Source organism: Molothrus ater, chromosome 3 (assembly GCF_012460135.2).
Source record: "Molothrus ater isolate BHLD 08-10-18 breed brown headed cowbird chromosome 3, BPBGC_Mater_1.1, whole genome shotgun sequence".
Taxonomy (NCBI): domain Eukaryota; kingdom Metazoa; phylum Chordata; class Aves; order Passeriformes; family Icteridae; genus Molothrus; species Molothrus ater.
This window is the reverse complement of record NC_050480.2, coordinates 12,532,407-12,557,717: the sequence shown is the minus strand read 5'-3', so window position 1 is coordinate 12,557,717 and position 25,311 is coordinate 12,532,407. Positions and strand designations below refer to the sequence as shown.

Below are 25,311 nucleotides of genomic sequence, written 5' to 3'. Positions count from 1 at the left end.
AAATGCAGCCCTTATGTGAGGGCTGGGTCCTGCTGTAATATATTGGATTAAGGGCTATTTTTACATTCCTGCCTCTGGAGAGGGTTTTGGGGGCCTGGAGACAGATGCATGTCATGGCTGGGTACTGGCACCCCTGTGTCCACCCCTAGAGGGGTCACCAAGTGTCTGAGCAAGCCAGCCCAGGCTTACCTGAGGGCAGCACGGATGAGCTTCACACCAGCAGCAGAAACAAGAGCAATCATCTCCCCTGAAATCATCTCACTGAACTTGCTGTCTTCTTCCAGCTCCTGACATGCACCGAGACTGGATGCTTTCACAGAGGCCTTCTGCCCTAACCAGGACAAGCCACTCGAGAGACCTCAGGAGCAGCTGTGGGAGCTGCTCATCCTGGTGGGTTTTCCCTTCCACTCATTTGCTTTGTTGCCTTCTTGGAGAGCAGAGCTCAGTGGATTTTTTTTCCCACAAGGAAATGAGCTGAAGTAGCTGGTGACTGCTCAGGGATATATTTGCGAATCAGGAAGGCACTTGAACAGTAACATCAAAATATAGTGGTGTAAAAGGGTAATTATTAAAACAAAAGATTTCTGATTTTCTGTAATTATGAATATCTACCAGATAAGTAGGATTTTCCCACCACAATCTTTATGGCTGGAACTGTGAAGAATTTGAAACAGTCTGAAAATCTTAACTTTGAAGCATGGGAGACCCTGAATAAATCCCAGGGGAATTAGACTCCCAGCAAAGCAATTTTGGGGACACCCACTATGAATGAAATGAGTGCTAAACAGCCAAAAAATTCCCTCTCCCCTTCACTGCTGGGCCCAGCATAACTTTTGGTGGCCACAACTCTTCCACCCCCTTATCCTTTCTGCTGGTAAATTGTGTGTGCTTTGGTGGGCAGGGGCTGCCACACCAGCCCTGGCAGGTTTTGTGTCTGGCTGGCCACTGCAGCAGCAGGTGCCATCCACAGCCTGTGCCCAGCACCAGCTCTTACTGGGGCCTGTTTTATTTAGCTGAGGAGATGGGGAGAGCAATGGGGCTTTGCCTGGGTTTATAAACCAGGAAGGTTTGCCCTCTGTGTCCATGTTACCTGGCAAGATTAACAAGTCTCCACGTTTGGGGCAGTGACATTTCTCTGCTCACAGTGTGACTGATCTTTTAAGTGCCTTTCTAGTCAATATCAAAATTCCCAAGATTTATCTTAATACCTTGGACAGATGGCTTCTATTGATTAGAATGGAAGTTGTGGAGAAGGGATATATTGAGAGTTCCTTGTAACTGTTTACAGAGCAAACAGTTTCCATCTGCTCTCTATTTTATTGCAAAGCAAAGGATCACTCAGCTGCAGAATTGAACAGATGACTATGGGGTACATCAGAAGCACATCCCACCAGTTGTTATCCCACCTGCCTTTGCTCCACCATACAGTTTACCCAACATCTGGGGACTTGTGGGGTCTCCACATATGACTCTGAGGTTTCCATTTCCAAGGGGATCTCTCATCCAGGAGGTGCTTCTGCCTCGCCTCCCACCCTCCATGCTCAGAAGAAAACACAAGAGCACTCACATGCACATCTCAGGCAACATTTTTTTCTCCTGTTTATTTCAAAAGTCTTTGCAGGAGCTTAACTGCAACATTCCAAACGTCACCTGGAATTTGACATCCTCCCAGATGTAGAGAATTTGTACTCCATCATGTTTCATGGCATTAAAAACACACAGGAATGTTCCCTGGACACGACCAGTGGGTTCTTCCATTGTCTCCTTAACCACCAGCTCTACACATCCTCTGCCAATTCCTCTGCACCGCTCTGCAAAGCAGCTGCACCTCAGCTGTCTCTGCCTCCTGGATCCATAACCATGTTTCTGTGAATGAAGGGGTGCCAAGCCCAAAATACCCATTTTTGTTTGCAAACTGTACATAATGAACCAGCAGAAACGTGATCCGCCTTTGATTGGCTTGTTTATGGCTTTTAGTCCTCTTCATTCAAAGATCTTACAGTGGAAAAATCCTGAGCTGACATCAAAAGTGGGACTGAATCATTAAGAGCACTCATAATTATGGTATAAGTTGGAGACTAAGTTCCTGTCAGCCCAGGATTAAAGCATTTTTAATACTGACACTTGTTTAAATAGATTTCAATCTTGAAATTTATTCCACTTTAATGTTTTGCAAGGAAGTATTATCTGAAAGAGAGTAAAAATCTATGTTTTCCAATCAACAATTTACAGGAACTTACGTTTCTTCATTTCACCTCTTGGTAAACACAATCAAAATTGTGATGGAAAAATACATGCATCTCCTTTTTACTTCTAGCAGGCATTTAAGTCATTACATCTATTTAATTAGGCTATTTACTACCTGCAATTCAACCAAGTTACTCCAGATTCAAGCCACAGGAACACTTGCTTCTTGGACCCTCCCGTCTCTTTTGGTTTATTTAGGTAATCTTTGTGTGGTTCGGCTCTTTGGGAGTATGTTGGATGGTGTCAGGCACTGGGACCTGCTGCAGCTCTTTCTGGGTGGCAAAATGTCCTTTTTTCTGACCAACACTCAGCTGAAATGTCTCTTGGTTGTTGAAAATGTCCCTGGCTAATACCCATATACACAGTATGTGACAGTAAATTGCTTGTGTAACATTTGCTGCCATCCTCTGATTTCAGTAGCAGGGATGTGAAATGCCCCTAACAGTGTAGAAACAGATGCAGAAATTTGTTCCAAAAGTGCCATTTTGGTGCTGAAGCTGCCTGTAGAGCAATGTCCAGCACCCCAACCAACCATCTGGTTCTCTCCTGAACCCAAACTTCTCCCACTGCTATGCAAACATTGAGCTGCTGCAAACAGAGGCAGCTCTGCTCACAGCTTTTGCGTGTGAGATCCTTACCACCACATTCACGATTATTTTGCTTGTCTGAAATGCTGATAATGGGTGTTTGGGTTTTCTGTTTGGGGTTTTTTCCTCCTTTTTTTGAAAAACCATGACCACTTGAAGGTCAGCTGCCAAATGGACTGAACGATCAGTGCAGGAAAATTGAAAATCATAACATCTTGTGTGTAGGCTATGAATAATGGGTAACACCCTTTTTGATCATTAAAACAGAAAATGATCTCTCTGTTTTCCACTGTTTTTAGCCCATTAAGAAGGCAGGGATAAGAGCACATTGCTGATGATTTGCACCACTCTCCTGGCAGTACAATCCCTGGCTGCAGACCAGGGGCTGGCAGTGGGATGGATCCCACCCTGGCAGGGGCTTGGCTGGAAGAGGCAGCTGTGCTTTGCCATGACCTTCAGCTGCTCTCCAAAAACAACAGACACCCCAAAGCAGGGACATTTTGTGCATTTTCTGCTGGGGGCTGGACCAGTATTCAAGGTCCATGGGCAGGCTTAAATTTGGGGATGGAGGCAAGCCCACCCCTGAGTGCTGTGCAGACCAAGGCATGTCCTCAGATACATTTTGCTTTCTTACAGATAAAGAAAAGATAAGCCTTGCAAGCCCTGGAGCAGGCAGAAACCAAGGCTTTTCCCCAGAAGACACAGGTGCATTGAGCATTGGAAAAGAATGATAATTTTGTGACACATGCCTGAGCTTTGGGGTCCAATTGTATATTTTAGCACCTTACTTTCTGTTCAGAACACCACTTACTTTTGTTGATTCACTGTACTGGTAAGACAATTTTTCTTGTTTTCACTGATAAAGATCTCTTAGCAAATATAGCCAGACTCGGTAATTGATTCATCTTTTAATATTTATATATGCAGTCATCATATGGAATGTCTGAACAAATCTCTCTATCTGTTTTATGAGGAGAGACGCATCACAGTAGGATTGCTGCTTTGCCAGTGCAGAGACACTGAAAAGAGCAAGCTGGAGTGTCCCAAACATTCCAGTTTCAGGAACAACCAAGGGTTCCAAGGTGGCCAGAACCAGGAACAGCCTAGCACAGGCTACAGCACTTTGCTGTGCTTCTCAAGAGAGGCTCAATGCCACATCCATTATCTTCTTTACTTTTTTAGTACTGGCAAACATCTCCTGCAGCTCAGCAAAGGGAACTGCCTGCATCCACCCAGCCAAACTGCTTTAACCACCCCAGTGCCACCTCCCAGCAACCAAACCAACCTCCAAAATAACATTGTTGTGTGTCAAGAGCCCATCCATCACCCTTGGCCCTGTAGCTGTGTGGCCTTTTTGATAAAAGTGGTTAGCAGCCAGTCGAGCCCTGTGATTTATGTTTCTTTGCTTGAATTGGAATTACATTAGCATGCCCTTGGTTTGCAATGGCCAAATAGGTACAAATATTCAGGTTTTGAAGGTTTAGACATGCAATTCTCTTTGCAGCAATCAGGCAGGTTCCATTTCAATCCCTCTAAAAGCTCTATTCACAGGAGCAAATGTTCAGCATAGGGCTTTTTCCAAATGGGACTTACATACTTCTGACTTTAAGAATTTGAAACAAATTAGATAGAATGAGCAAATGAAATAGGCAAGTCCTCTTACATGAAACTGAATCATTGGCATCCTTCACAGAATTCATGTCAAGCAATTCTGTTGGTAGAAAAAATATTCAGCTTGCTAATTCCAGCCATGACGTAATTTACAATCAGATTCTAGATTTTACAAAACAATTTAAAAAAGAAAAACACTCAGAAAAGTGACTAATTTTGGTGGGTCTGGGAATATTTGCTGGTGTTCATATTTCAGCTATTTGCAATCAATGCAAAAAGGAAAATCATACCAAACAGAAAACAGCACAGAACTGGTCGTCCTTCTAGAATTCAATGCAGAAATGAGCAAATACCAAAGCCAGGGGAATCAGCTCCAGAAGTAAAACTTTGAGGTTTGTAGTAGGAGATAGCAAAGCCAGTTCAGCTAAAGATATCTACCAAGCTGTGCCCTTTCAAACAGAAACAAAATAAACAGGAATACTTTTCAACAGGTTATCCTGAAACTCAAGTAACTTAAATTGGCTGGAAATTTGGAATGAATATTTTTGCTGAGAGTATCCAACAACGTAGAATCCTAGTGGACTAAAAATGGGCTTGTATATGTAGAATTATAGCCTTTTTATTTTTGTGAATAAACAATGTTTACACACACAAAACCCCCCCACAAACAATCCCCAAACCATTTTTTAGATGTTGTGCTTTCAGATACTGAGGTTTTACAGTAAAACTGGAACTAAATTCTTGCACTGCCTGTGCAGCCCATGGATGATACTACAAGCAAAAGTTTCCTGGATATAATTTTACTTGCATGGAATAGGAAATTATATGCATTGAGAAAACCTGGTGTTTGATTTGCACATTGTCAGAAATAGCAGTAATTTTTTCATGTTGTTTATACATGTTATTATAAAAGCATTAGTCTTGCATTGACTCACTGGCTTTAAAAAGTACTCTTACAGACTGCAAAGTACAAAAGGAATATGGAGATTTCTTTGTATTCCTTAGGTTTGCAAAAGCATCACCTGCTGAAAGTCTGATCCTGAAAACACTTGGGATGTTGAGGATAGGATGTTGGGATGTTACACACTTTCAAACCCAGCTACATCCTCATGCCAAGTCTGGGGTTGGGAGCTGGCTGGGACACAGCTGGGTGTGACACAGCCCTGGGACTAGGACGGTTTGGAGGCATGGGGGTCTGCACCTCTGACACACCCAAACCACTGATCCTCACTGTCAGGGACCAGCACGGCTGCTTTCCCAGTAAAAGCTGGACAACTGACTTGTGTGCTCCCTTTTCCCACAGGAAAAGGCATTTCTCACAAAAGACCTCTCTCCACGTTCCAGATGAGGTGGCTGAGCCCACGATGCCCCAGGAGCCCCCTGGGGGGTGGCAGTGTCACAGCCTTGTGTGACGAGGAATAAACACACGAGCAAATGCAAAGCAACGCTTTGGTTTTCTGCTGCATTTGCTGGAGAACATCTCTAAGCTCCCTCTAAGCTCCTCCCTTTCCCCATGCTTTTCACTTCTGCTGTATTTTTCCCCCCTCATGCTAGATCACCAGACTTCTTTGGGTAATCTGCAATAAACTATATCTGTATTTACTCCCTTTTTTTTTTTCCAGAGAAGGATGAAACACAATACATTTGAAGGCTGCATATGTGCAGCCCCACTTCAAAGCTGAACTACAGCACTCTGGATCCTTAGAGTTGAAAGTTTGGAATTGATGTTAGACCTCTTTTTGCCTGTGAATAACGTAGGGCAATTGCATTTTGTTTTTGAGGGTTTAAAGAGATAATTTAATTAAAGGGTGGATGTTACCCATTTAGCAGACAAAGAGAGAAAGAAAAAAGGTATGTGTGTTTATTGGTAGCTGCATTCAGACTGTGGCCATGTAAACTAAAGTCGTTTCCTTTCCTCAGTGCCATTGCTACACAATGCATTTATAATGCATAATGAACCACTTACTGTGTATGTGCTAACATGAATAGCCTTTGTGTCAAAGATCAGTGGAATTGTCCATACTTTCCTTTATTTTCCACAATGTAGTGCTTCTCTTTTCCTAGCATTCATGAAAGCATAATTTGAGCTCAAATATGGACATATTCACAACAACAAAAAAAAAAAGATCAAAATTGCATACTGATTGTGCAATGTGCAATGCACCCTTCATTATTTATTCTGTGTGAGTCAAGTAGTAATTTTTCCTAATTGAATTTATTATGTAACACAGCATTTATTGTATTATTTAAATGTAACACTGCAGACATGTGTTGGTTTGCAAAGGCACATTAGTAATCCAATTAGAGCAGCAGCCATACCCACAGATTTGCTAGGCTAGCAATCAGCAAAGTATGATTTTGTTGAGATTAGCTCTGAACATTCACTGCAATGATTTGCCACTGAATAATTTTCAAGTTAAAGGCTAGAAAAGTACTAAAATGTGAGAATGGTCTCATTGCTACAGCTAATTTCCATATAGTCATAAATTCATCCCACACTCGCAATCAGGTTTATACTGAGCCCACATGCCTGGCTGTATGACCTCCACTGCTGCTAAAGTCTTTCAGCAGCAAGGCATGACTGAAATATGGGTAAATGGTCACAGTATACTCAAATTTTCACCCACAGAAAGCTGGGGAGGAGAAAAGACTGAGGGCCAGGGCTGAAGCCATGCTGGGACAGCAGCACTACACCAACAGGGGCATTTCTGGGTAATCTGAGCATGGCACAGGGCACTCCCAGAGAGCTCAAGTGGGATTCCTGTCTTCCACCAATAATTCTGGTTGCAATCAGAGCTGAACTGCCTAAAGAGCCTTTGGATGCATTGCTGTACTGCTTCTGCAGGGAGGCAAAGCACAGCCCTGTCCCTCAGACACTGCCCTCTGTGGCTGGGATTGCTCTGAACATCTACAGTGGTCTGGAGGACATCCTCTGCCCTGCAAGCAAATCAAGAGCCATTTGAATTTCTTCAAAATGAGAACAGTGTTTGCAGATGGGAAGAAACCAATGAGAACCAGATGACATCTTGGTGTGACTCCAAACTTTGTCCAAGACACACACAGGGAAGACAGACTCCAAGAGGTCAATGGAGTGACTTGCCAAATGCTACAGGTTTCACAAGAAATTATTCCTTGTGACTGCTCTGTGCTGACCTCCAGGGTTAAGAGAAGGTGTCACTTGAATTTGGTCATTGTTGCCCATCAAATTTTCACCTAAGTTTTAAAATCATCTGCAAGGTGTTAGTGCAGGTGCCAGGTGAACGTGGGATCTCCTTTGTCCAAGCAGCTCACCCCATTGCTGTTCTCACTAGGGGCCAGCTCACAGAGAAGTCCTAATTCCTGCAGCCTTCTGCTGCTCCTGAATGCTCTTCCCTGGGCTCAGGCAGCAGAAGACCAATCTGGGGGACAGGGTCTGAGCTCAGGTCTGTGCTGCCTGTAGGCTCAGCAGGCAGCTGGGATGTCTTGGCCTGTGTCAATAAAGAGTTACTACTGCTGTTCTACAGGGTGGTGCAGAGGGGAGCGTACCAGGGAAGATGAACTTTTAAAATCTAATTCAACTGTACTGTTTCAAGTTTACCCATAATTAAATTTGAAGAAAAAAAAAAACCCAACCCATTTCAAGAATGTAATACAGCTCCCAAGTTACCTGAAAAGAAAGTGCAATCTAGTGCAGTGTGCTTTCACTTTCCCACTCTGCTCCTCTCGTTTCCTTCTGATTTCTTGTGCTTCAGTCTGTGTCCAGGTATTGCTGGTATCTGCTTTGTCTGTGAAAATGAAATACCAGGAGGAATTGCACTTGGTGCAACTGGTGCACGTTTAGGGGGTAATTCACCAATGGAGCAGGCTGCCCTGGGGAATCCACAAACAATGAAACAGGAGTTAGGTGCCCAAGCCTGGCAAGTTCAAAGAGGAGTTGTCATTAAAAAAAAAAGCTAAAGGAAGAGCACAGTTGACTAGGAAAGACTGATCTCAAACCTCCTGTGTCCTCTTGGCTCATGTTTTCATGCACAGGGGTGATGGGTGCCCAGGTAGGGCTGGCAGACTGAAGAGTAGAGATGTGGAGCTTGGTTTCCATGCATCCTTGAAAAATGCTTCTGCTACTGAATATGAGGGAACTGTAAGGCCACCCTTCAGCAGATGCTTCCCAGTGAGACCCAGGTCAGTAACTGTGCTCTGACCCTCCTATAAACTGAGCTTTGCTGAGCCAGATGGGTTTGGGGATTTTTACAGGACTTGGATATGACCTGGTGGTCCCAGAGGATGACTTATGTCAGCATCTGGGGATATGAGACCTGCAAGCAACAGGGCCACTGGTAAATAACTGGGCATGCACTTCCTTGAGGCTAGAGAGAAGCAGAATGGAGATTATCAAGGACCTTGGGTGTAAGTAAACATTAGATCTAAGTGAACAGAGCAGCAATTTGATGCCCAAATTCCTTGAGATGCCCAGCTCTAGGAGCTGGTCCAGCTTCCTCTGGAGTTAATAGGAACTGCAAAGGGTCCTGCAAAAGCACCCTTGTGACTGATGGCACCAGAAAGACTTGGAAACATTTCAATCATGTTACAGCACACTGTGTGTCTGCCTTTGCCTGGACTCAGAAAAAGTACAGAGGAGGTATGTACAATTTTGTATTACTTTTCTGTATTTGCCAGGCTGGAATAAGTAGTTTGAAAACAATTCACAAATTTATATTTTAAAAAGGATTCTAATCATGGTTATAATATTTATCCTTTAAAACAACTCACTGAAAAAAAACCCTTTAATTTGCAAATTTGTTACCATAAAAATAGGAGTTCTTGAGCTCACAGAATGTTGATACATTTGAGCATGCTTTTATGAGCAAAATAATAAACAGGTAATTCTGCTGTGGCTTGGGGCCCTATCAGTTCAAATTCCTAAGTCCTTTGGGACAGAGCCTGTCTGCCCTGATTTATATAATAGTTCTAATGAGTAATAGTGCCCATGATGACAAATGCACCAAAATACAACCCTAGGAGAGGTTGGGCTGCAAAAAAAGAGCAGGGTCCCATTCACACTTTTAATAAACAAACGCATAAATCATCACAGTAAGAGATTTACCCATGGGGGTAATCCCAAGGGGAAATAACAAATTTTCATTCTTTTGGTTCCCTGCCTGTGCAGTTTCCCTTGCATCTCTGGAAGGCATCTGCCTGAACTGGGTCTTCCAGCAGTCAGAGCTTTTTCCAGACCGTGACCTGTCCCTGTACATCCTGCCTAAATTTATCCTTCAGTGGCCTTCAAAAGGAGCGCCAAGCACCCCTTCCTGCCTCCTTAAAGAGGAGGAGTGCACAGACAGGAAGGCACTCAGACAGATGGACCTTGAGGAGTCTCTCTGCCATCAAGAAAGGTCCTACCTCTTGAGTGCAGCCCCTACCATACCACAGAATCTTAAGTGTGAGTCTGTGCCAGCTGGAAACACATTACAATCATCACTGCTTGTTTCTGGCCAAACACATCTTGATAAAAGCTGTGACATTTACAGAGTGATACAGACCCATGTGTGATGGTTTATCTGCAGCTCTGATTTCTTTTCATCAGGAGAAAAGATACATTCACCACCATAATTCAGCTGGCAGGCTCAGGTGTGCAAAACCTCAAATTTAAATTTGTTTTTCCAAGGGTAAATTCCAAAACATTTTTCACTGCTAAAAATTTAAAAGAAAGCAAAAATTATGGCTAATCCAAACTCCAAACAAAACAAAGTAAATAGAGTAAAATATCTATATAAAACTTCATGGAAATATTTTCAAACATTTCTAATATTCCTATTTTTTGTTCATCAGCTTGTTCAATTTATTCAGTGACCAACCTACTACTCATGGTTTTGCCTACAATTTTCCAGTAAGTTTCTAAGAGAAGGCTTCTCAAAATATAAGCTTAAGTTTTATTTCTTGCTTGGAATCAGCAGAAGCCTTTTTATTATCTTCACAGTGTAGTAGAGAGAATTTAGAGAAATGATCCAGAGCTGTGCATGCATTTTTGAAAGAGGTTTGCAGCAATCCTCTGCACCCACTTGTCATGCTAAACTACACACTCTAGATCAGGTTTGCTTTTGGCTCTTCAGAGGTTTGGGCTAGCACAGGTTTAATATGGCTTAAGATGGTAGCAGCAACAGCCAAAGGCCAATTTATTACTTGGTATCAACATTTTGGGGGAAGCCAGCTTCTGGGGCAACTCCAAAGCAATTCCCTTCTTCTGTACAACCTGCACAGTCAGATTTCTGGGAAACAAGTACAGGATTGGGGCCCTCAGAGAATTGTAAGGAGATGATTTGCATGAATCTCTGCAACAACACTGCAGAAGATGCAAATTTACGACAACAAGAGAGCCTACATTCATTTTACTAACTCATTTCAACGAGAAAGTAAGGAAGTAAGCATTTTTGAGGCGATGCAAACATTTGACACCAGAGGTGCATACGGGCTTCTCTTGCATTAAACAAAGTCAGTTCTGAAGATGACAACTGCCTGTTTTCTGTTATTCAGCACGTAGGAACAGTTCTGCACACTTTAACATGGTCCTTGATAATCCCCTGGCTTTTAAGAGTTAGGTGGCAGGTGGTCTTTCAGACAAGCCTGGCTAAACCCCATCATTTGTAGGAGGGGAGTTCAGCCCATTCCATCCTCTGCCACTGAAGCCAGTGGGATTACTGAGGTGAAGCACGGCCACCCTAAAGCTGGTGTGACAACAGCCACCTACATGTATGTCATACAGAGGCCTGCTATGAGGAATTGCTGAAGAGCATTGAGGCTCAGGACCAGATCCAGACTTCAGCAAACTGGGAGATACTGGTTAGACAAAACTTACCAACCCCATGTTTGAATCTGGAGTGCAACTTGCCTGTTTTATGCCTTTTAACACAGTTTGGATTCAGGCGCTGTTCTGAAGAAGAACATATTGGTTTTGACACCATCCTAGCCATGCATACCATCCTCCTGTAATTGCACCAGATTCTGCATCAAAGACATCCAAGTCTCATTAAAAACCCCCTTAGGGGAAAACTGTAACATAATGGTTAAGATCTCACTGCATATTAGAGAAAACTTATAAAACCCCCAGAAAGTAAAATGCTGAACACCCAATGAATACCAAGGCTGTCTCTGAAATGTAAAACTTTCCAGTAGCTTACAGTGGCACCTCCACCCTAACCACCATTTCATTTTTATTTTAAGAAACAAACGGAATTCCAAAAGCTCTACCTAGAATCACTTGTTTCTGCCAAGCGGTTGTTCATGATGGCCAGAGCCCCCACCCCCGCCGAGAAACCGTTCTGTCTCGTGTTGATACAGACATTCCTCGGGTACCCGTTGGCCGTCTCGGACAGCTGCTTCTGCAGGATGGCCAGGGAGACTTTGCTGGACGCCGTGAGCTCCCTCATGGAGATCATCTCCCCAGAGAGCCTCCTGCCCTCGGTGTCGCTGTCGTACTGCCCGTCGGCGTCCCTGGCCACGTTGTGGCGGCGCAGGCGGGCCCCCGGGGTGATGGCGTTGCGACGGCTGAGGCGGGTACTGGATTTATGGCACTTTGGGCAACATCTGCATTCGAATTTTTTCAACACCCAGTTCAAAATTTGTTTGATTACGATCGAGATGACATTAAAAAGGGAGTATATGCAACATACTCCCATTAATATAAACATGAAGTTCCCGAATCTGTATAATCCCTGATGCTGGTACACAGCGTTTTGGTTGCTTACCAAATCTCCAAAGCCGATGGTGCTGAAGGTGACAAAGCAATAATACAAGGAGTCAACGTAGTTCCATCCTTCCACTGCCGTGTACATGGCCGAGGCGCAGCAGGAAAGGGCGATAGCAAAAATTCCCAGGATCAGCATCACATGATAAACGGACGGCTTCCAGCCCACGAGGCTGCCCACCCCGGACACGGCCGGCCCCTTTCGGAAGTTGGGAGGTAGGAGACCACTCCTTCGCAGCTGCCTCTCGTAGCACGCCTTCATGATGAATGCCAGCAGGGAGATGATGCGCTCCAGGAAGAGGTTGAAGAAGAGGATGGTCCCAGCACAGCCAAAAAGGCCATAAACAATGAGGAACACTTTTCCAGCCACGGTTGCTGGTGTGGTCATTCCAAAACCTACGGTGTGGAGATAAACAGGCAACATTAATCACACATGTTTTTGTGATAAGCTCGTGATATATGTACCTTAACAAGGCTCCCATCTCACTGGACAAAAGGAGTGCTAAGTCAGCTTAGGCCAACACAAAACCGAGTTTGGCAAAGAAGGAAGAAGGCACCAAAAGTTCAACGAGATGACTAAAACTCAAAAGTGAGCAAAAAAATCCTTGCAAGATGAAAGGATTATTATCTGTATTAACAGAGCAACATTAGCTCGAAATGCAGGTGGAAGACTCACTGAGCCCAAACCTTTTCAAGGTGGGATGAGTGAAGAGGCCATTTCCCTGCTCCCACATATGTCAGCCATCACGACCTGATGGAAAATTTACACTCTCTGTTCACAAGCTGTAACCCAGTGTAACATTTTTGTTATAGGGGTCTGATTATACCATTCCCACTGAGAAGATGTTTTCAGGTTGTATAACAGGAAAAAAAAAAAAAACACCTCCCAAATATTGAATACTGTTTTAAAAATAACAGCACTTTTAAGTCTTTTCCAAATCCCAGCTGTGACTAGCCCACCTGGTATCATCACAGAGGGAAGGAAAAGCCATCACGTCACAGAGCTGCCTGGCAGACTGGGGGCACTGGGAACTTGCACATGGATAATTACAGCAGGGAAAAACACTGCTGCACAGCTGAACAGAAAAATCAGAGTATACAAACTCTGGAAAGATCCAGCAATAATATTAATGCAACTCCTCTTTGTATGAATGACTTATTGTAATATTACTTAATATAACATTACTCATACACAAAGTTTTATAAGTAAGCACTAATGCCTTGTAGCTAACAGATGGTTAAATAACAGCAAAACTGAACTTAAATTTGCATGCAAATAAATACAGTAAGTTTACTCCATGTCATTTGCTGATACCAGTTATCTTATGAAAAAGATTACCTACATTTCACATCCTATCTCAAGAAGAGTCTTCTGAAACTCAGTTCTGCAGGTATTGGCTTTTTTCTGCTATTCTTCCCTGTAAAAACACTTGGTGACTCAGGCAAAAAACATTGACAGGATTGAGGTGACTGCTTATGTCCCATGAATAAATAACCACATCTAATCTAAATTAAAGTTTTGTGAAAAATCCACATTCCAAAATTTCATTGCTGTATTGTTCAACCAAAATACCCAGCAAGTAATATCTTCAAGGAGGTAAATATCAACACCAGACTATATAAACAGAAGTCTGTGAAGGAAAAGCATAGAGCATAATGAAATCATTACAGAGCATAAAGGAATAATTAAATCCAGTTTATTACCATAACACACCTTTATAAACAGCAACAAGATAATATTGCCTATATACAATGAGTTGAGATTGCTGCTTGAAGTCTCTTGACCTATTTTTGCAATGGCTGAATTTTTCTGGCTAGTTTATCTGTGCTCCCTTCCTACTGTGTTGATAGAGAATTTCCCACTGGTTGACAGAAGAATGTAAATGCTCATGACAAGTAAACTCAGATGTATCTTTTCAGTGACATGAAGATGAATGAGGGAAGAGATGGTCCTACTCTCACAAGAAGAGATGGTTCTACTCTGGCAGGCTCAGAAACAGCTGTGTGCCAGCAAGTCAGCCCACACCTCACAATCTGAGTAACCTGATCTAGTGAAAGGTGTCCCTGCCCATGTGAACAGATAACCTTTCAACTCCCTTCCAAGCCAAACCATTCTCTGACTTTATGATCAAAAACATCACTGTAAAAAGAGTATTTTGAGTAAGAGTCAGTGAAAAACTTGCCCAGTATTACCAGAAAATATCACCAAAGAGGTCATAACATATTGCTTTCTGGACCCACTGTCTTCTCTCCACTTTGCAGTGTTAGCAAGACCACCTTTGAGAGTAGACCTCACAAAGCCTGCCATGGGCTCTGGGAAGTTCTCAGTTCCTTCTTCTCTGTCGGATGGACCTGTTCTCTGGATTGGGCTGGCTGCTAGCAGGAGTCCTCTCATTTGATGATGCATATCCAAAAGTGCCGGTCCTCAGAAGGAGCTGGGGAGCCTGTTGTGGTTGCCAGCTAGGGATACACAGCCAACTTGGTATGGAGAAGACATCTGTTTGCCTGTGCCTTGTCAGCAAAGCACTTAAACATGTGCTTCACAGCAAGCATGTGAACATCACCATCAAAATAAATGGGTTTATTGTCACACATATGGCTAGACACATTTATTAATTAGCAAAAAAAAAAGAGATAGCAACAGTTTGGATCAAGCTGTAAATGTGCTGAAGCTTCTTAGTATTTTCTGGTGATCATTCAAGAGAGCTGATGAAGTTTTATATTTTTGATGCTGTTTGTTTCATCAAGATTTTCTGAAGCAAAATGCTTCCAAAATTCAGTATGTAGCTAGGCAAGGTGAAAGGGCCCATCACAGCAATGAGAATGCTAAGAAATACATAAAACAGGCAAAAAATGAGGCTAGGCAAACAGTGAGTCATTTAGGTTGGAAAAGGCCTTTAAGACCATTGAGTCCAACTGCTACCCCAGCACTGCCAGGCCACCACTAAAACACATCCCTTAGGTCACCAGCTGGCTGAGGGAAGCAGGCACGGGCTCTTCATGCAGGGTCTTCCTCTGCCAGCTGTGTTTGTCCCTTGGTGTCACCGCCAGCACGAGGAGTTGGTCCTGGTATGTTCTGAACCTCATCCCTGAGCTCAGCCCCTGCCCAAGGCTAAGAACACCTGATGTCCTGGATGAAGCAAACTCATCAAGAACTGCCTATGATTCCAACACAGTACAGGGAAAAAGTACAACAGGGCTTTGTGCCTTTCATGGCCCTGAGACACATCTCACAGGTGCCTTGGGGTTGACCTTGTGTGGCTCAGATGCAATATCTGAACCTCCCTCATGCCAATTCTGTCCCACCAGCTCAGATACAAGCTCTAGGGCAGCATTAATTTCAGCTGGCTGATATTTCTCCTTCCCAAAGAGAATTAGCAGAGATGAGTTGATAAAAACTCTCTTCAGCAGTCTCTCATGGTTAAGTGCTGGCATTTAATGAGACCCTCATCCTGACTTGCATAACAGGTTTGTGGTTACAATTCTGCTCATCTGGAGCTTTAAATTACTTAAGCTGGGGATGGATTCAAGAGGTAGAACAGATGGACAAACTTGTGACATATGCTTCCTGTTGCTCTTGCTTTCTTTTCTTTTACCCACTTTCTTATGAGTAAAAGATGGTTGATGCCAGAAGACAGAGAGGAATAGCAGCTTTAGTACTTGTGAGCTCTTCTCTCAGTCAAATTACTTTGGCAATTACCTTGTCTTACTACATTTTGAGATTAAAGGGGGTGACAGTTTTGCAGTAAAAGATGTTTGTACTCAGAGATGCAATAAAGTTTTGGTCACTTCAAAAACTGAACACAAGGAAGTCACAGAAACAGCACAAGAAAGGGCATAATGTGTCCCTGTCCCTTCCAGCCATCCTAGTTCTTTTTATAAGCCACAGGACTTCACTCACACCGGAGGTCAGCACGCTGGAGCAGTCATTTGAAATCCCAGAGTGAAACAGCACTTAGATCATCAGAGCACATCACCTCTATACCACTATATAACCACCATGTAGTTATATTTAAGGAAATCAAAAGAAACTTAAAGTGGTTGAAAGTAACTTTTTAAACAAATGGCTCCTCAGAGACAACAGAAACAACTATAACCAGAATGCTGCTTCCAGAGGGAAAGAAGTTTTTGTAACATAAAGGCTAAGAGATGGTGGTTACAGAACACAGAGAAACAAAGAGCTACCAATTTTCATGTTTTCTGCTTCCTGTCTTTTTCACATTTGCTTTACTTCATAGCTCTCCAATAGTCCTGGCTGGTCTGGACTGACACATAAACCACAGTATACACATATATAGGAACCAAACATCCTGCTCTGAATTCCATGTTTGGGTTCTGGTGCTTCCTTCCACCCTTTCCCACCTGTTAGCATTTCATCATTATTTCCCCTGAGAATCACACCTGTATATTCCACAACTGCCTCTCATTTATTCTCTAGCTCCTTACCACCCAACATCCAGAAGCTGTTGCCTTGGATACAGGGTCACAGCTCAGAGCTGACAAAACTGCTGCATCCAGAGCTTTTACCCAAGGAGCGGGAATACAACGAGTCAATTCTTCCAACTTCTGCATTTCCCGACTACAAATGAAAGACTTACTTTCCCTTTAATATCTTTCTCAACCTGCTTTACTAAAATACCCCTCTCTGGGCTCAAACAGTAAATTATTTTAGAGCTTTTTTATTGCAAAGCCTTTAATATAGAAGATGCTGTAAAATCCCACTTGATCTTATTTAGATTACTATCTGCAAACACCTCCTGAACAGCAGTGGTGTGTGCAGCACTGTGTGAATTAAGATCCCTTAAGCTGGACCTGTGCTATTTCTGAATAAATGAGATACAACTGCAGTTTTTAGGGCTGGCCTAACCTGCATCATACACAAGCTTGCAGTCCTTGGTGACCCATGTACTGGGGCAGATATTCCATGGAGAAAATACTGAGTGACCATGCAAATAAGGGCTGACTTCCATAATCATTCTCTCTATCCATTCATCCAAGAAAGAGCACCATGATGAGCCCAATGAATGTAGTTAAAATGTAGCCTCTGCTGGTGCTCCTTGTTTCATTTCCACCTGAAAAACATCAATCAGGTGTTTGAGACAACTGCTACTCAAAGGGAGCCACGCTGGCAGAACAGAGCCAGGAGATGATTAATTGAACTTTAAGGAGTTTCAAAGAGCTGCAGGTGACCATTAGAGGCTTTCTACAGTACCAGTTTTATTCTATTTACACACAACAGTGATCAGGTTATTGGTTATCCAAAGTGCTGTGATGCCTTAGTGAACACCAGAATCAATCACCCTTGGCACTCCTGTGCTGGCCATGCTTTAAACCACAGGCTAAAAGATCATGGCCACACATTCATTCCTCTTTGATGTATGTTGGTTTTAAAAAGAGATGACAGAATTGTAAGGAGGGTGAAGAGAGGAACCCAAAACCTGAGGAGAGGTTGGCATGTGTGAAACAGCCAATGTATTTAGGGTGAAGGATATGCTGGACTGAGAGGAGTAAGGGTGAGGTTTCACCTCAGGAACCTCAACTGTTGCCACCTTGATGGGGTCTAAGGCACTGGGGGTGATCCCAAAGAAACCTCAGGGAAGGAGAGAGGAATAACCTCCTCAAAACCTGGCTGCTCAGGAATGTTTAACTTCTCCTCCTGGCAGCAGGTTTCCCAAGGGTGTTTTTCTAAGCTGACATCTTCTAGCTGAGCTTTCCAGGAAAGATCTTCAGTCTCTAGTGGGTACTTAGCAGGCACAGTAATCAGCTCAAGTGGCCTAACTTTTGTATGTTTGAGTGATACATGGCCCTTAAAAAGATAAACACTGGGGCTTCATCTTCAGCACCAGCAGCAGTATTCCTGCTCTGTTCACTCAGCAGAAGTAGGAAAGCTTTTTTCCTCAGCTGAACTGCAGGTTGCCCTTTCTGTGTACCGCCTGCAAAGGAAGTGCACACCAAAGACCAACCAAACAAGCCCACCCTTGCTCACTATAGATGCCATTATCCTGAAGACAAAACCCAATAAATACAGAAGGAGGTCTGCTGGAGCTGCTTTGGCACAGAACCAAGCCAAGGAAGAAGCAGAAGTGTCTCTAAAGCAGTTTTATGCTTGCCTGGCTGGGGCCAGCTGCTCTTTATACACCTTGTACAAGCAAATGGGGACTGACTTGTGCCAAGCCATCAGTGTTGCCAGCTGAGCAGCAGCTCTGGCCCAAGGTCCTGCTAAGCAGGCCCCCCTGAAGAGGGAATACCTGGGGAGAGTCACAGGCTTGAGACTCAAAATCTTTGGCAAGCTTATGTTCAGTTTTCTGCCTAATCCTACTGTGACAGAAGATGGTTTTGAATGAGGGACAGGGAGCCTCCCCTAAAAGGAGATGGTGGAGAATAAAGCTCAGAGAAGGATGAAAATCAGGAGCAGGAATTCAAATTACACAAAGAAAAAGAAAGTCAAGACCTAAAAGCTGGCACTATTCTTGCTGAATTGACTTTAAAGGGATGGATGTGTCCTGTGGCGTGACAATCTCCCTTCTTTATTAACATGTTGTCCATAAACTTTCTTTCGATACTTAAGGTTTTATTGTTCTTATAAATAATAGAATCTTCTTGTCTGCTAAACTCTTGGGGCCAGTCTATGGTTTACAATCATAACAATCAAGACTGAAATTATTTTCTTCATTTTATGCTGCCTTTCTTGGACGAATCTTCAGCAAGATGCCACTAAATGTCCTTCTGTTTGTCAGTTATCCTGCCCCCTTGGCACAGCCAAAGCACCCTAATGGTTTGTTAAAACAGAAAGAATATGGGCTGGTGTTGCCTAAATTAGTCCTAAACCACCTCACAAAGGAGGACTTCCAGAAAAAGGAGATGAGAGCAGGATGTTCTTCCCTTTGGTGGCAGCCTGTCTCCTTGTACATTGATCTAAACCAGCCCAGAGCTGCTTCCTGTGGCTGCCTCCACTCTGATGATTGCTGGGTCCTGTCTCTGGCTTGTTTTCTTTGCTTATCCTAACAGCTGGGGAAAACCATTTTCTATAATCTTGTCTGAAATGGTGGTGGTGCTAATAACAGAAAAACATATTCCACACGCTCCACAGTTGTTTGACAAAGTTGTATCACTGTGAGAAAACCCCTCTCCTTTGCACTACAGGCTCAGGGTCTTCACACTGTCACATTAGCAGGTGTCAGGGAGGGCATCAAACCCCTGCTCATGATCCAGGCTGTGTGAACAAGCATCTGCCTTGGCTCACTGCACTGCCCAGAATCACCTAAAGCACAGGGGTGTCACTGTCATGTTTTCTGGAAAAATCCCTTTGCCAGGATTTCTTCTCCTGGGAAGCTGAGAAGCCTCAGAGAAAAATGAAAAATAATTATCTGACCTGCTTCTCCTGTGTTTTGCTGCTTTGGAATGTGTTTGGAGATTGTTTACCAACAGATGATTGTTTCATTGGTTTCATGTGAATTGTTTTTACAATGACCAATCACGGTCAGGCTGTGTCAGGACTCTGGAAGGAGTCACCATTTTTCATTATTATTCTTTGTAACATTCTGTCTGTGTCCTTTCTCTATTCTTTAGTAAAGTTTTAGTTTAATATTCTTTATTATAATATAATATCATAGAATAATAAATTAGCCTTCTAGGAACATGGAGTCAGATTTATCAATTCCTCCTTCATCCTGGGGACCCTGAAAATACCAGACAGGGGTTTCTGCAACACCACCAGACACAGGAAACACCCCTGCATTTAGAGTAACTGCTTTAAAAAACACACAGACAACAAAAGCATGGTAACCAGGAAATAGATGAAGTGTGGCTCAGTAACCATGGATATACACAACAGTGGAGCTCATGGACCCCAAGAATCACCAATTCCTTCTTGCTCTTAAGATCTGTCCCATCTCTGAAGCAATTCTCTGCCACCTCCTCTGACCTTCCTACAGTCTTCATGCAGCTGATGATTCTAGGTGAATATTGTTCCAAAAGTAGATTTCTGTTGCAATCATAATTTCTCATCCTTTAAAGCTGCTTCCATTCTTATTTCCCTATGTGTTTTTGAGAATGTTTTTTTGTGTGGATGATTGTGTCTCTAAGCAACACCCTAACAGAAAAAAGCTTATGCCCTGTCATTTGAAACATTAGCATTCACACATGCTTTTGATGTTTATTGAAACTTGCAGTTGCATTTCAGATGTCTATGTACACCCAAGGTTGAGCCTTTTTAATTTTTTTTCTGAACTCCAAGTGAAAAAGAATAATGGCATCCAGATTTTGTTATATTCTTGAGATATTATTGGCTTCTAAAGAATACTTGCACATGTACTGTCACTTCAGTGCCAGTACATCTGACAATACTTCTCCTTTCAGGCTAAGAAGCAGCATTATCTAGATTTCACAAGTGATCTATGTCATATTTCCCAGCATAAGAAATCTGATAGAAGATGCCACTCGTGGGCTTTCTGAGCCTTGCAGATGGGAAGGGTTCTTTTCCATGGTTATACTGTTGGCTTATCTTTTGACTGGATTAAACAACAGACTTGTGGCATATTTTTTCTTCTGCCACTGGTGATTGTGTAGGTAGGTGTTCAGAGAACATCTGTTTCTTCATAGTTGTCTCAGCTATTCTGCTTTACAAAGAGTTTGGCTTTAAAGATGTACCCAAGGGATAAAAAGGCCCTAAACATGAAAACATCCTTTCCACTGTTAGGCCTGATTTTTGTTTGTTTGGTTTTTTTCAAATCTCTGTACAAACTTCCATAGTTACAATTTAATGAAAAAAACTCTGATAAACCTACCTGGGCTTCTTAATGGTTTAAATATACCTTCATGGGTCCCTTATTTTAACAAGCTTCAGCTAAAAGCAAAGAGCAAATTCTCAAGCATCTTTCTGCTCAGGCAGCTCTTCCAATCCATTCATGAAGGCAGAAAGACCTGATTTTAAGTTACTGTAACAGAAAAAGAGGGTGACAGAACTGCTGACTAACCAGTTATTTCCCATTTTCTACTTCTTCATTTAACTCTTCCTTCCTTAGTATGCATTTCCCTTGACTATTTTTAAATTTAATGGTACTGAACAACTCCACCACACTACCAAGACAATTTTGAGCTCATATTTTATCTGGGATTTTCCTGATCCTCATAGCTCTGCCAGTAGCAGCTTTTATAAACTAACAAATCATCATATCAAACAGCTTGTTTCTGCCTCTCTTGTGAAAATCACAACTTGGGTTTAAGACCTTTACACTGCTGTCACTCCCTCCTATTTCCATCAGGCTTAAAGCAGACCTGACTCCATGCACATTGAGCATGAATGTGTTTTTTGTTTGACCTCAGGAGAGAAATATATTGCTTCCACAATTCTCAGGCTGAGCAACAAGATGACAGAATATATAATGATGAATAACCAAAGGCATTTTATCTGGCTTTAACTGAAATTTACTGAATTAGTTCCTCACTCAGCTCTTGCATGGACAAATTTCCTCTAGCTGCAGCTTCTGCCGTGATTAAATTTGCCTGTGTAAGACTCGAGAATGATTGGGAAACATTTGGCAAATAATTTCTAAAGGGGAAGAAGCTGCAGTGGAACAAGCTCAGGAAGGCTCAAATCCAGTGAGGACTTGCTGTGGGGCTACAACTCTTTTCAAGGTATTACTGCCTCTTTCCTGCACTTATTATGGAATTTTAAACATGAGCAATAGCAGTGCTCACCCACAATAACTAATCCTGTATGTTAACATCAAACCATTCAATTTCTTATCCTATTCCACTCCAAAGCTTTAATTACTTGTAAAGGCTGCTAATGCTTTGCTTTGTCTAATGCAATTAGATTTAATTTTCATTCTACTTCTCATTTGATTCAAGAAAGATTGTACTGAAACCTTCCCATGTCTAGGTGTACCAGCCAGTGCCATCAACAGACCCACTGAGCTCAGGATGTATTTTACATGGTAATAACAAGTGCATTTGTTTTATAAACCTGGTGTGCCAATAAAGCACCTAAGGCAGGATTTCCTAAAGCTCTGCATACTGGTCTGCTATTGACTTCAGCAGAAATAGGCTATTGAGGAGGTATTTTATTTGTCTGGATTGCTATGCAATTGCCCCTTGGATTATAGCTCTGTTTGTTACTAGAGTGTTTTTATTCACAAAAGGTTTTTATTGTCACTTCAAACATTTATTGTGCTCAGGAGGACTTTTCACATTTCAAATGTTCACCAGCATGAACCCTAATTTTAGACCTTAAACATCTTTTCCCAAAATGCCCTGAGATAAGCACTTGGTGCTGACACACTACAAAAACTGTCTCTTTTGATATAGGTAAGCAAGGCTTATTCAGATCATGGCCAAAGGCTATGTTTTCAATAATACCAAGCTGTTTCAGTCTAAAAATTGCATATGAAATGTTCTGAGCTGTTTTTCTGTTGCTCTAACCCTGATGCCACTATGGCAAGAGGCAAAATTCTCTTTGACTTAACAGCTTTAAAGATAAGGTAATCCTGCATTCATTAAAATGAAGAAATGACAATTGTATTTTCCAGCACACTGCCAGCAGCAGGCAATGTTACACGAAGTTAATTGTCAACAGAACTACCTTGTAATTGTTTTCCTCTTCTCTCCACGATGAAGAGCAATTAAAGCTTGCATAAAAACAAGACACTGTACTGGCAAAGATGACCCTGTGGTACAAGTGAGAAAAAATTATGACGTGCATATGATCTGTGTCAAACTGAAGACAATGAGAGAAGGAGGAAACAAACCAAGAAAGAAATGAGGGTCAATAGCAGGATTAACACTAGGGAAAGGAGATGAGGGTGATAAGGAACAGGGAGAAGCTGTAAAGCTTTACTTTTGACTTCTTTGGTAGTCCTAACGTGAAAGACTGTAAAGTCAGCAAACAAATATCTGAAAGTTAATCAAGCAAACAAATCAGCAGTAGAGAAGGGGATACTAACTGGAGGAGGGCAGGAGAAGCTGGAGAAGCTCAGGCTGGGAAAGGCAGGTGAGCAGCAGCAGTGGATAAGCACTATGAGAAGGAAAGGGGGAATATCCCCAGGAGAACAAAGTGGGGAAGTCTCCAGGGATGGCAGGGCTCCATGGGAACACAGGCCACAGAGCTTCAAGCAGGATTTGGCTTTATGAGCCTGCAGCAAACAGGGCAGCTGATAAGCCCAGTAATTATGATCCCTCTCAGCTACCAGAGGCACCATCCCTGGCTCACAGGGAGGTTGCTTGGTGATGGAGACGGACTGGCTGGAGCCACAGGGGATGGAGAGCTGTCAGAGGGTGCTTGGGCACACCAGAGTCTGCTCTGCAACCACATCTACAAGCTCCTGCAAATGCACAGGGAACTAAAATAGAGGTATCTGCAGGACTGCCACCAAAGACCAAAGGGAACGTTCTGCTAAGCAGGAGGTACCTGCTCACTAAGCAGGCATTGCTCCTTCAGTGACCCAAGCTAGATGCAAAAAGGGAGAATCCATGACTACAAACTCCAGCTGGTCTTTATTTTGAACTTGAACCAGCACCTGGTATGTCAGTATAAAAATCTCCCCTGGCTTCTGAGATGCTGGACCATATCTCATGTAAGGCTGGGCAAAATTTGGTTTTTGCATGACTGTTCTACAAAGCTGTGGTGCTTGACATTTAATTTTGAGACCCCACATTTCAGTGCTCCAGCTGAGCACCTCAAACTCCACAGCCACGGCAAAAAGAAATGCAATTTATTTGTCTTTGACTTCTCCATCTGTTACTGATGTTAATGTTTTGAAACATTTAGCTAGGGGTTAATGTTAAAGAAACATCTGACACGTTTAGATTAATTAATCTGAATTGAAATGCTCTGTAGAGATCATTCAGTTTAGATGGCCAAAGCACAGTGAAAGCTTAATTTTCTGTGGCTGGCATAACCCTACAGGGGCAGGCAAACCCTAAGAAGCACTGAAATTAAAGAAATATTTATCACTTTTTTTTTTTTTAATTTTATGAAGAGTTTTATTTCAAGTATTTGGGTTTCTCCTTCCTGCCTTCTAGAATAAAATCACAACAAATTTAGGATAAAAACGATTCAATCATAACCCTTCAGTGGGGACTCCTCAAGTCACCTGTGTAATTACATGGATGTATTCCAAGTAAAGATTTATGTTGCTGCTCTCAACTACAAGAAAGCAAGCTGTGATTTAGATTACTTTTCTGCTTGGAGCACCCAACCTATGCCCACACACTTAGGAAATTCCTATCAGTGGCACCCAAAGAAGTTAATACTCCCATGCAGCTATGGCAAGCAGAAAACATTGCTATGGTGACAGTACTTCATCTGAGGAAAATCAGTGTAGGATCAGAACTCTCCACAGAAATATGCTGGCCATTGACCTCCTGCCCTCTGAGCCTCTTGCTCTCTGTTCTTTATCGAGATTGCCCAAGTGAGAAAATAACTCAGAAATCCACAGGCACATTGATCAAAGCATGAAGGAATCAGATCTGCCTCAAACACCCTCTCATTCTGCCTGCAGATTGTGTATAGGATGGCAAAGACAAATAACCCGACACTGCAGGTTAATAACACTGCTGGCTCTTCCAGCTGCTTTCTCATTCAGTTTTGTTTGATTATTTCTTAACTTGAGGAAGGTCAGATCTGGAGGCTACTCCCCCCTAATCTGAAACCTTGGCAAAGCTGCCTGTACAAGCCCCAGGGAAGTGCAGAGCCCTGAGGAGGTAGCACTGCTGCTGATCAGGTGCACACCCTGGTTTGGCTGTCACCTGTTGGTTGGGCTGCCTGCAGGGAGAGCAGGGAGCCAGAACCTCCTGTGGCTGCAGCTCGAATTCACATCCTGGAATACAACAGTGAAGAAGATGGGACAAATAGATTTGCCCCTTTAACCTTCAGACCACCTTGGTTACTTGTGGCATTTCTCACCAAACTGTCCTCTGCAGTGCCTGCCTTCACAGGTTGCTCTCAACCCCTGGCTCCTGGCAGCGCAGTTCAACACCTCTCCTGTGCTTACTGAGCTGTCCAAAGGTGCCTTGCACATCACTTCCATTAAATTATCACCTGCAGAGCATCTGGACCGGCAGATATTCTCACAGGACTATGGTACAGAGCCAGAGGGTACTTCAGGAGTGAGTGGTTATGGTGCTTAGGCTGTGGAGCACAAGCAGAAA

At 42.8% G+C, this 25,311-nt stretch overlaps 1 protein-coding gene across 1 annotated transcript in view; it reads right to left on the bottom strand.

The window, feature by feature from the left end:
• Positions 1 to 1,570: 1,570 nt before the first annotated feature.
• Positions 1,571 to 25,311, bottom strand: part of KCNK12 (potassium two pore domain channel subfamily K member 12) — a 28,295-nt gene continuing 4,554 nt past the window's right edge. The window contains exon 2 of the mRNA XM_036379577.1: positions 1,571 to 12,558. Within this exon, the coding sequence (XP_036235470.1) occupies positions 11,663 to 12,558 (896 nt within the window). The 3' untranslated portion in view covers positions 1,571 to 11,662. The remainder of the gene's footprint in view (positions 12,559 to 25,311) is intronic.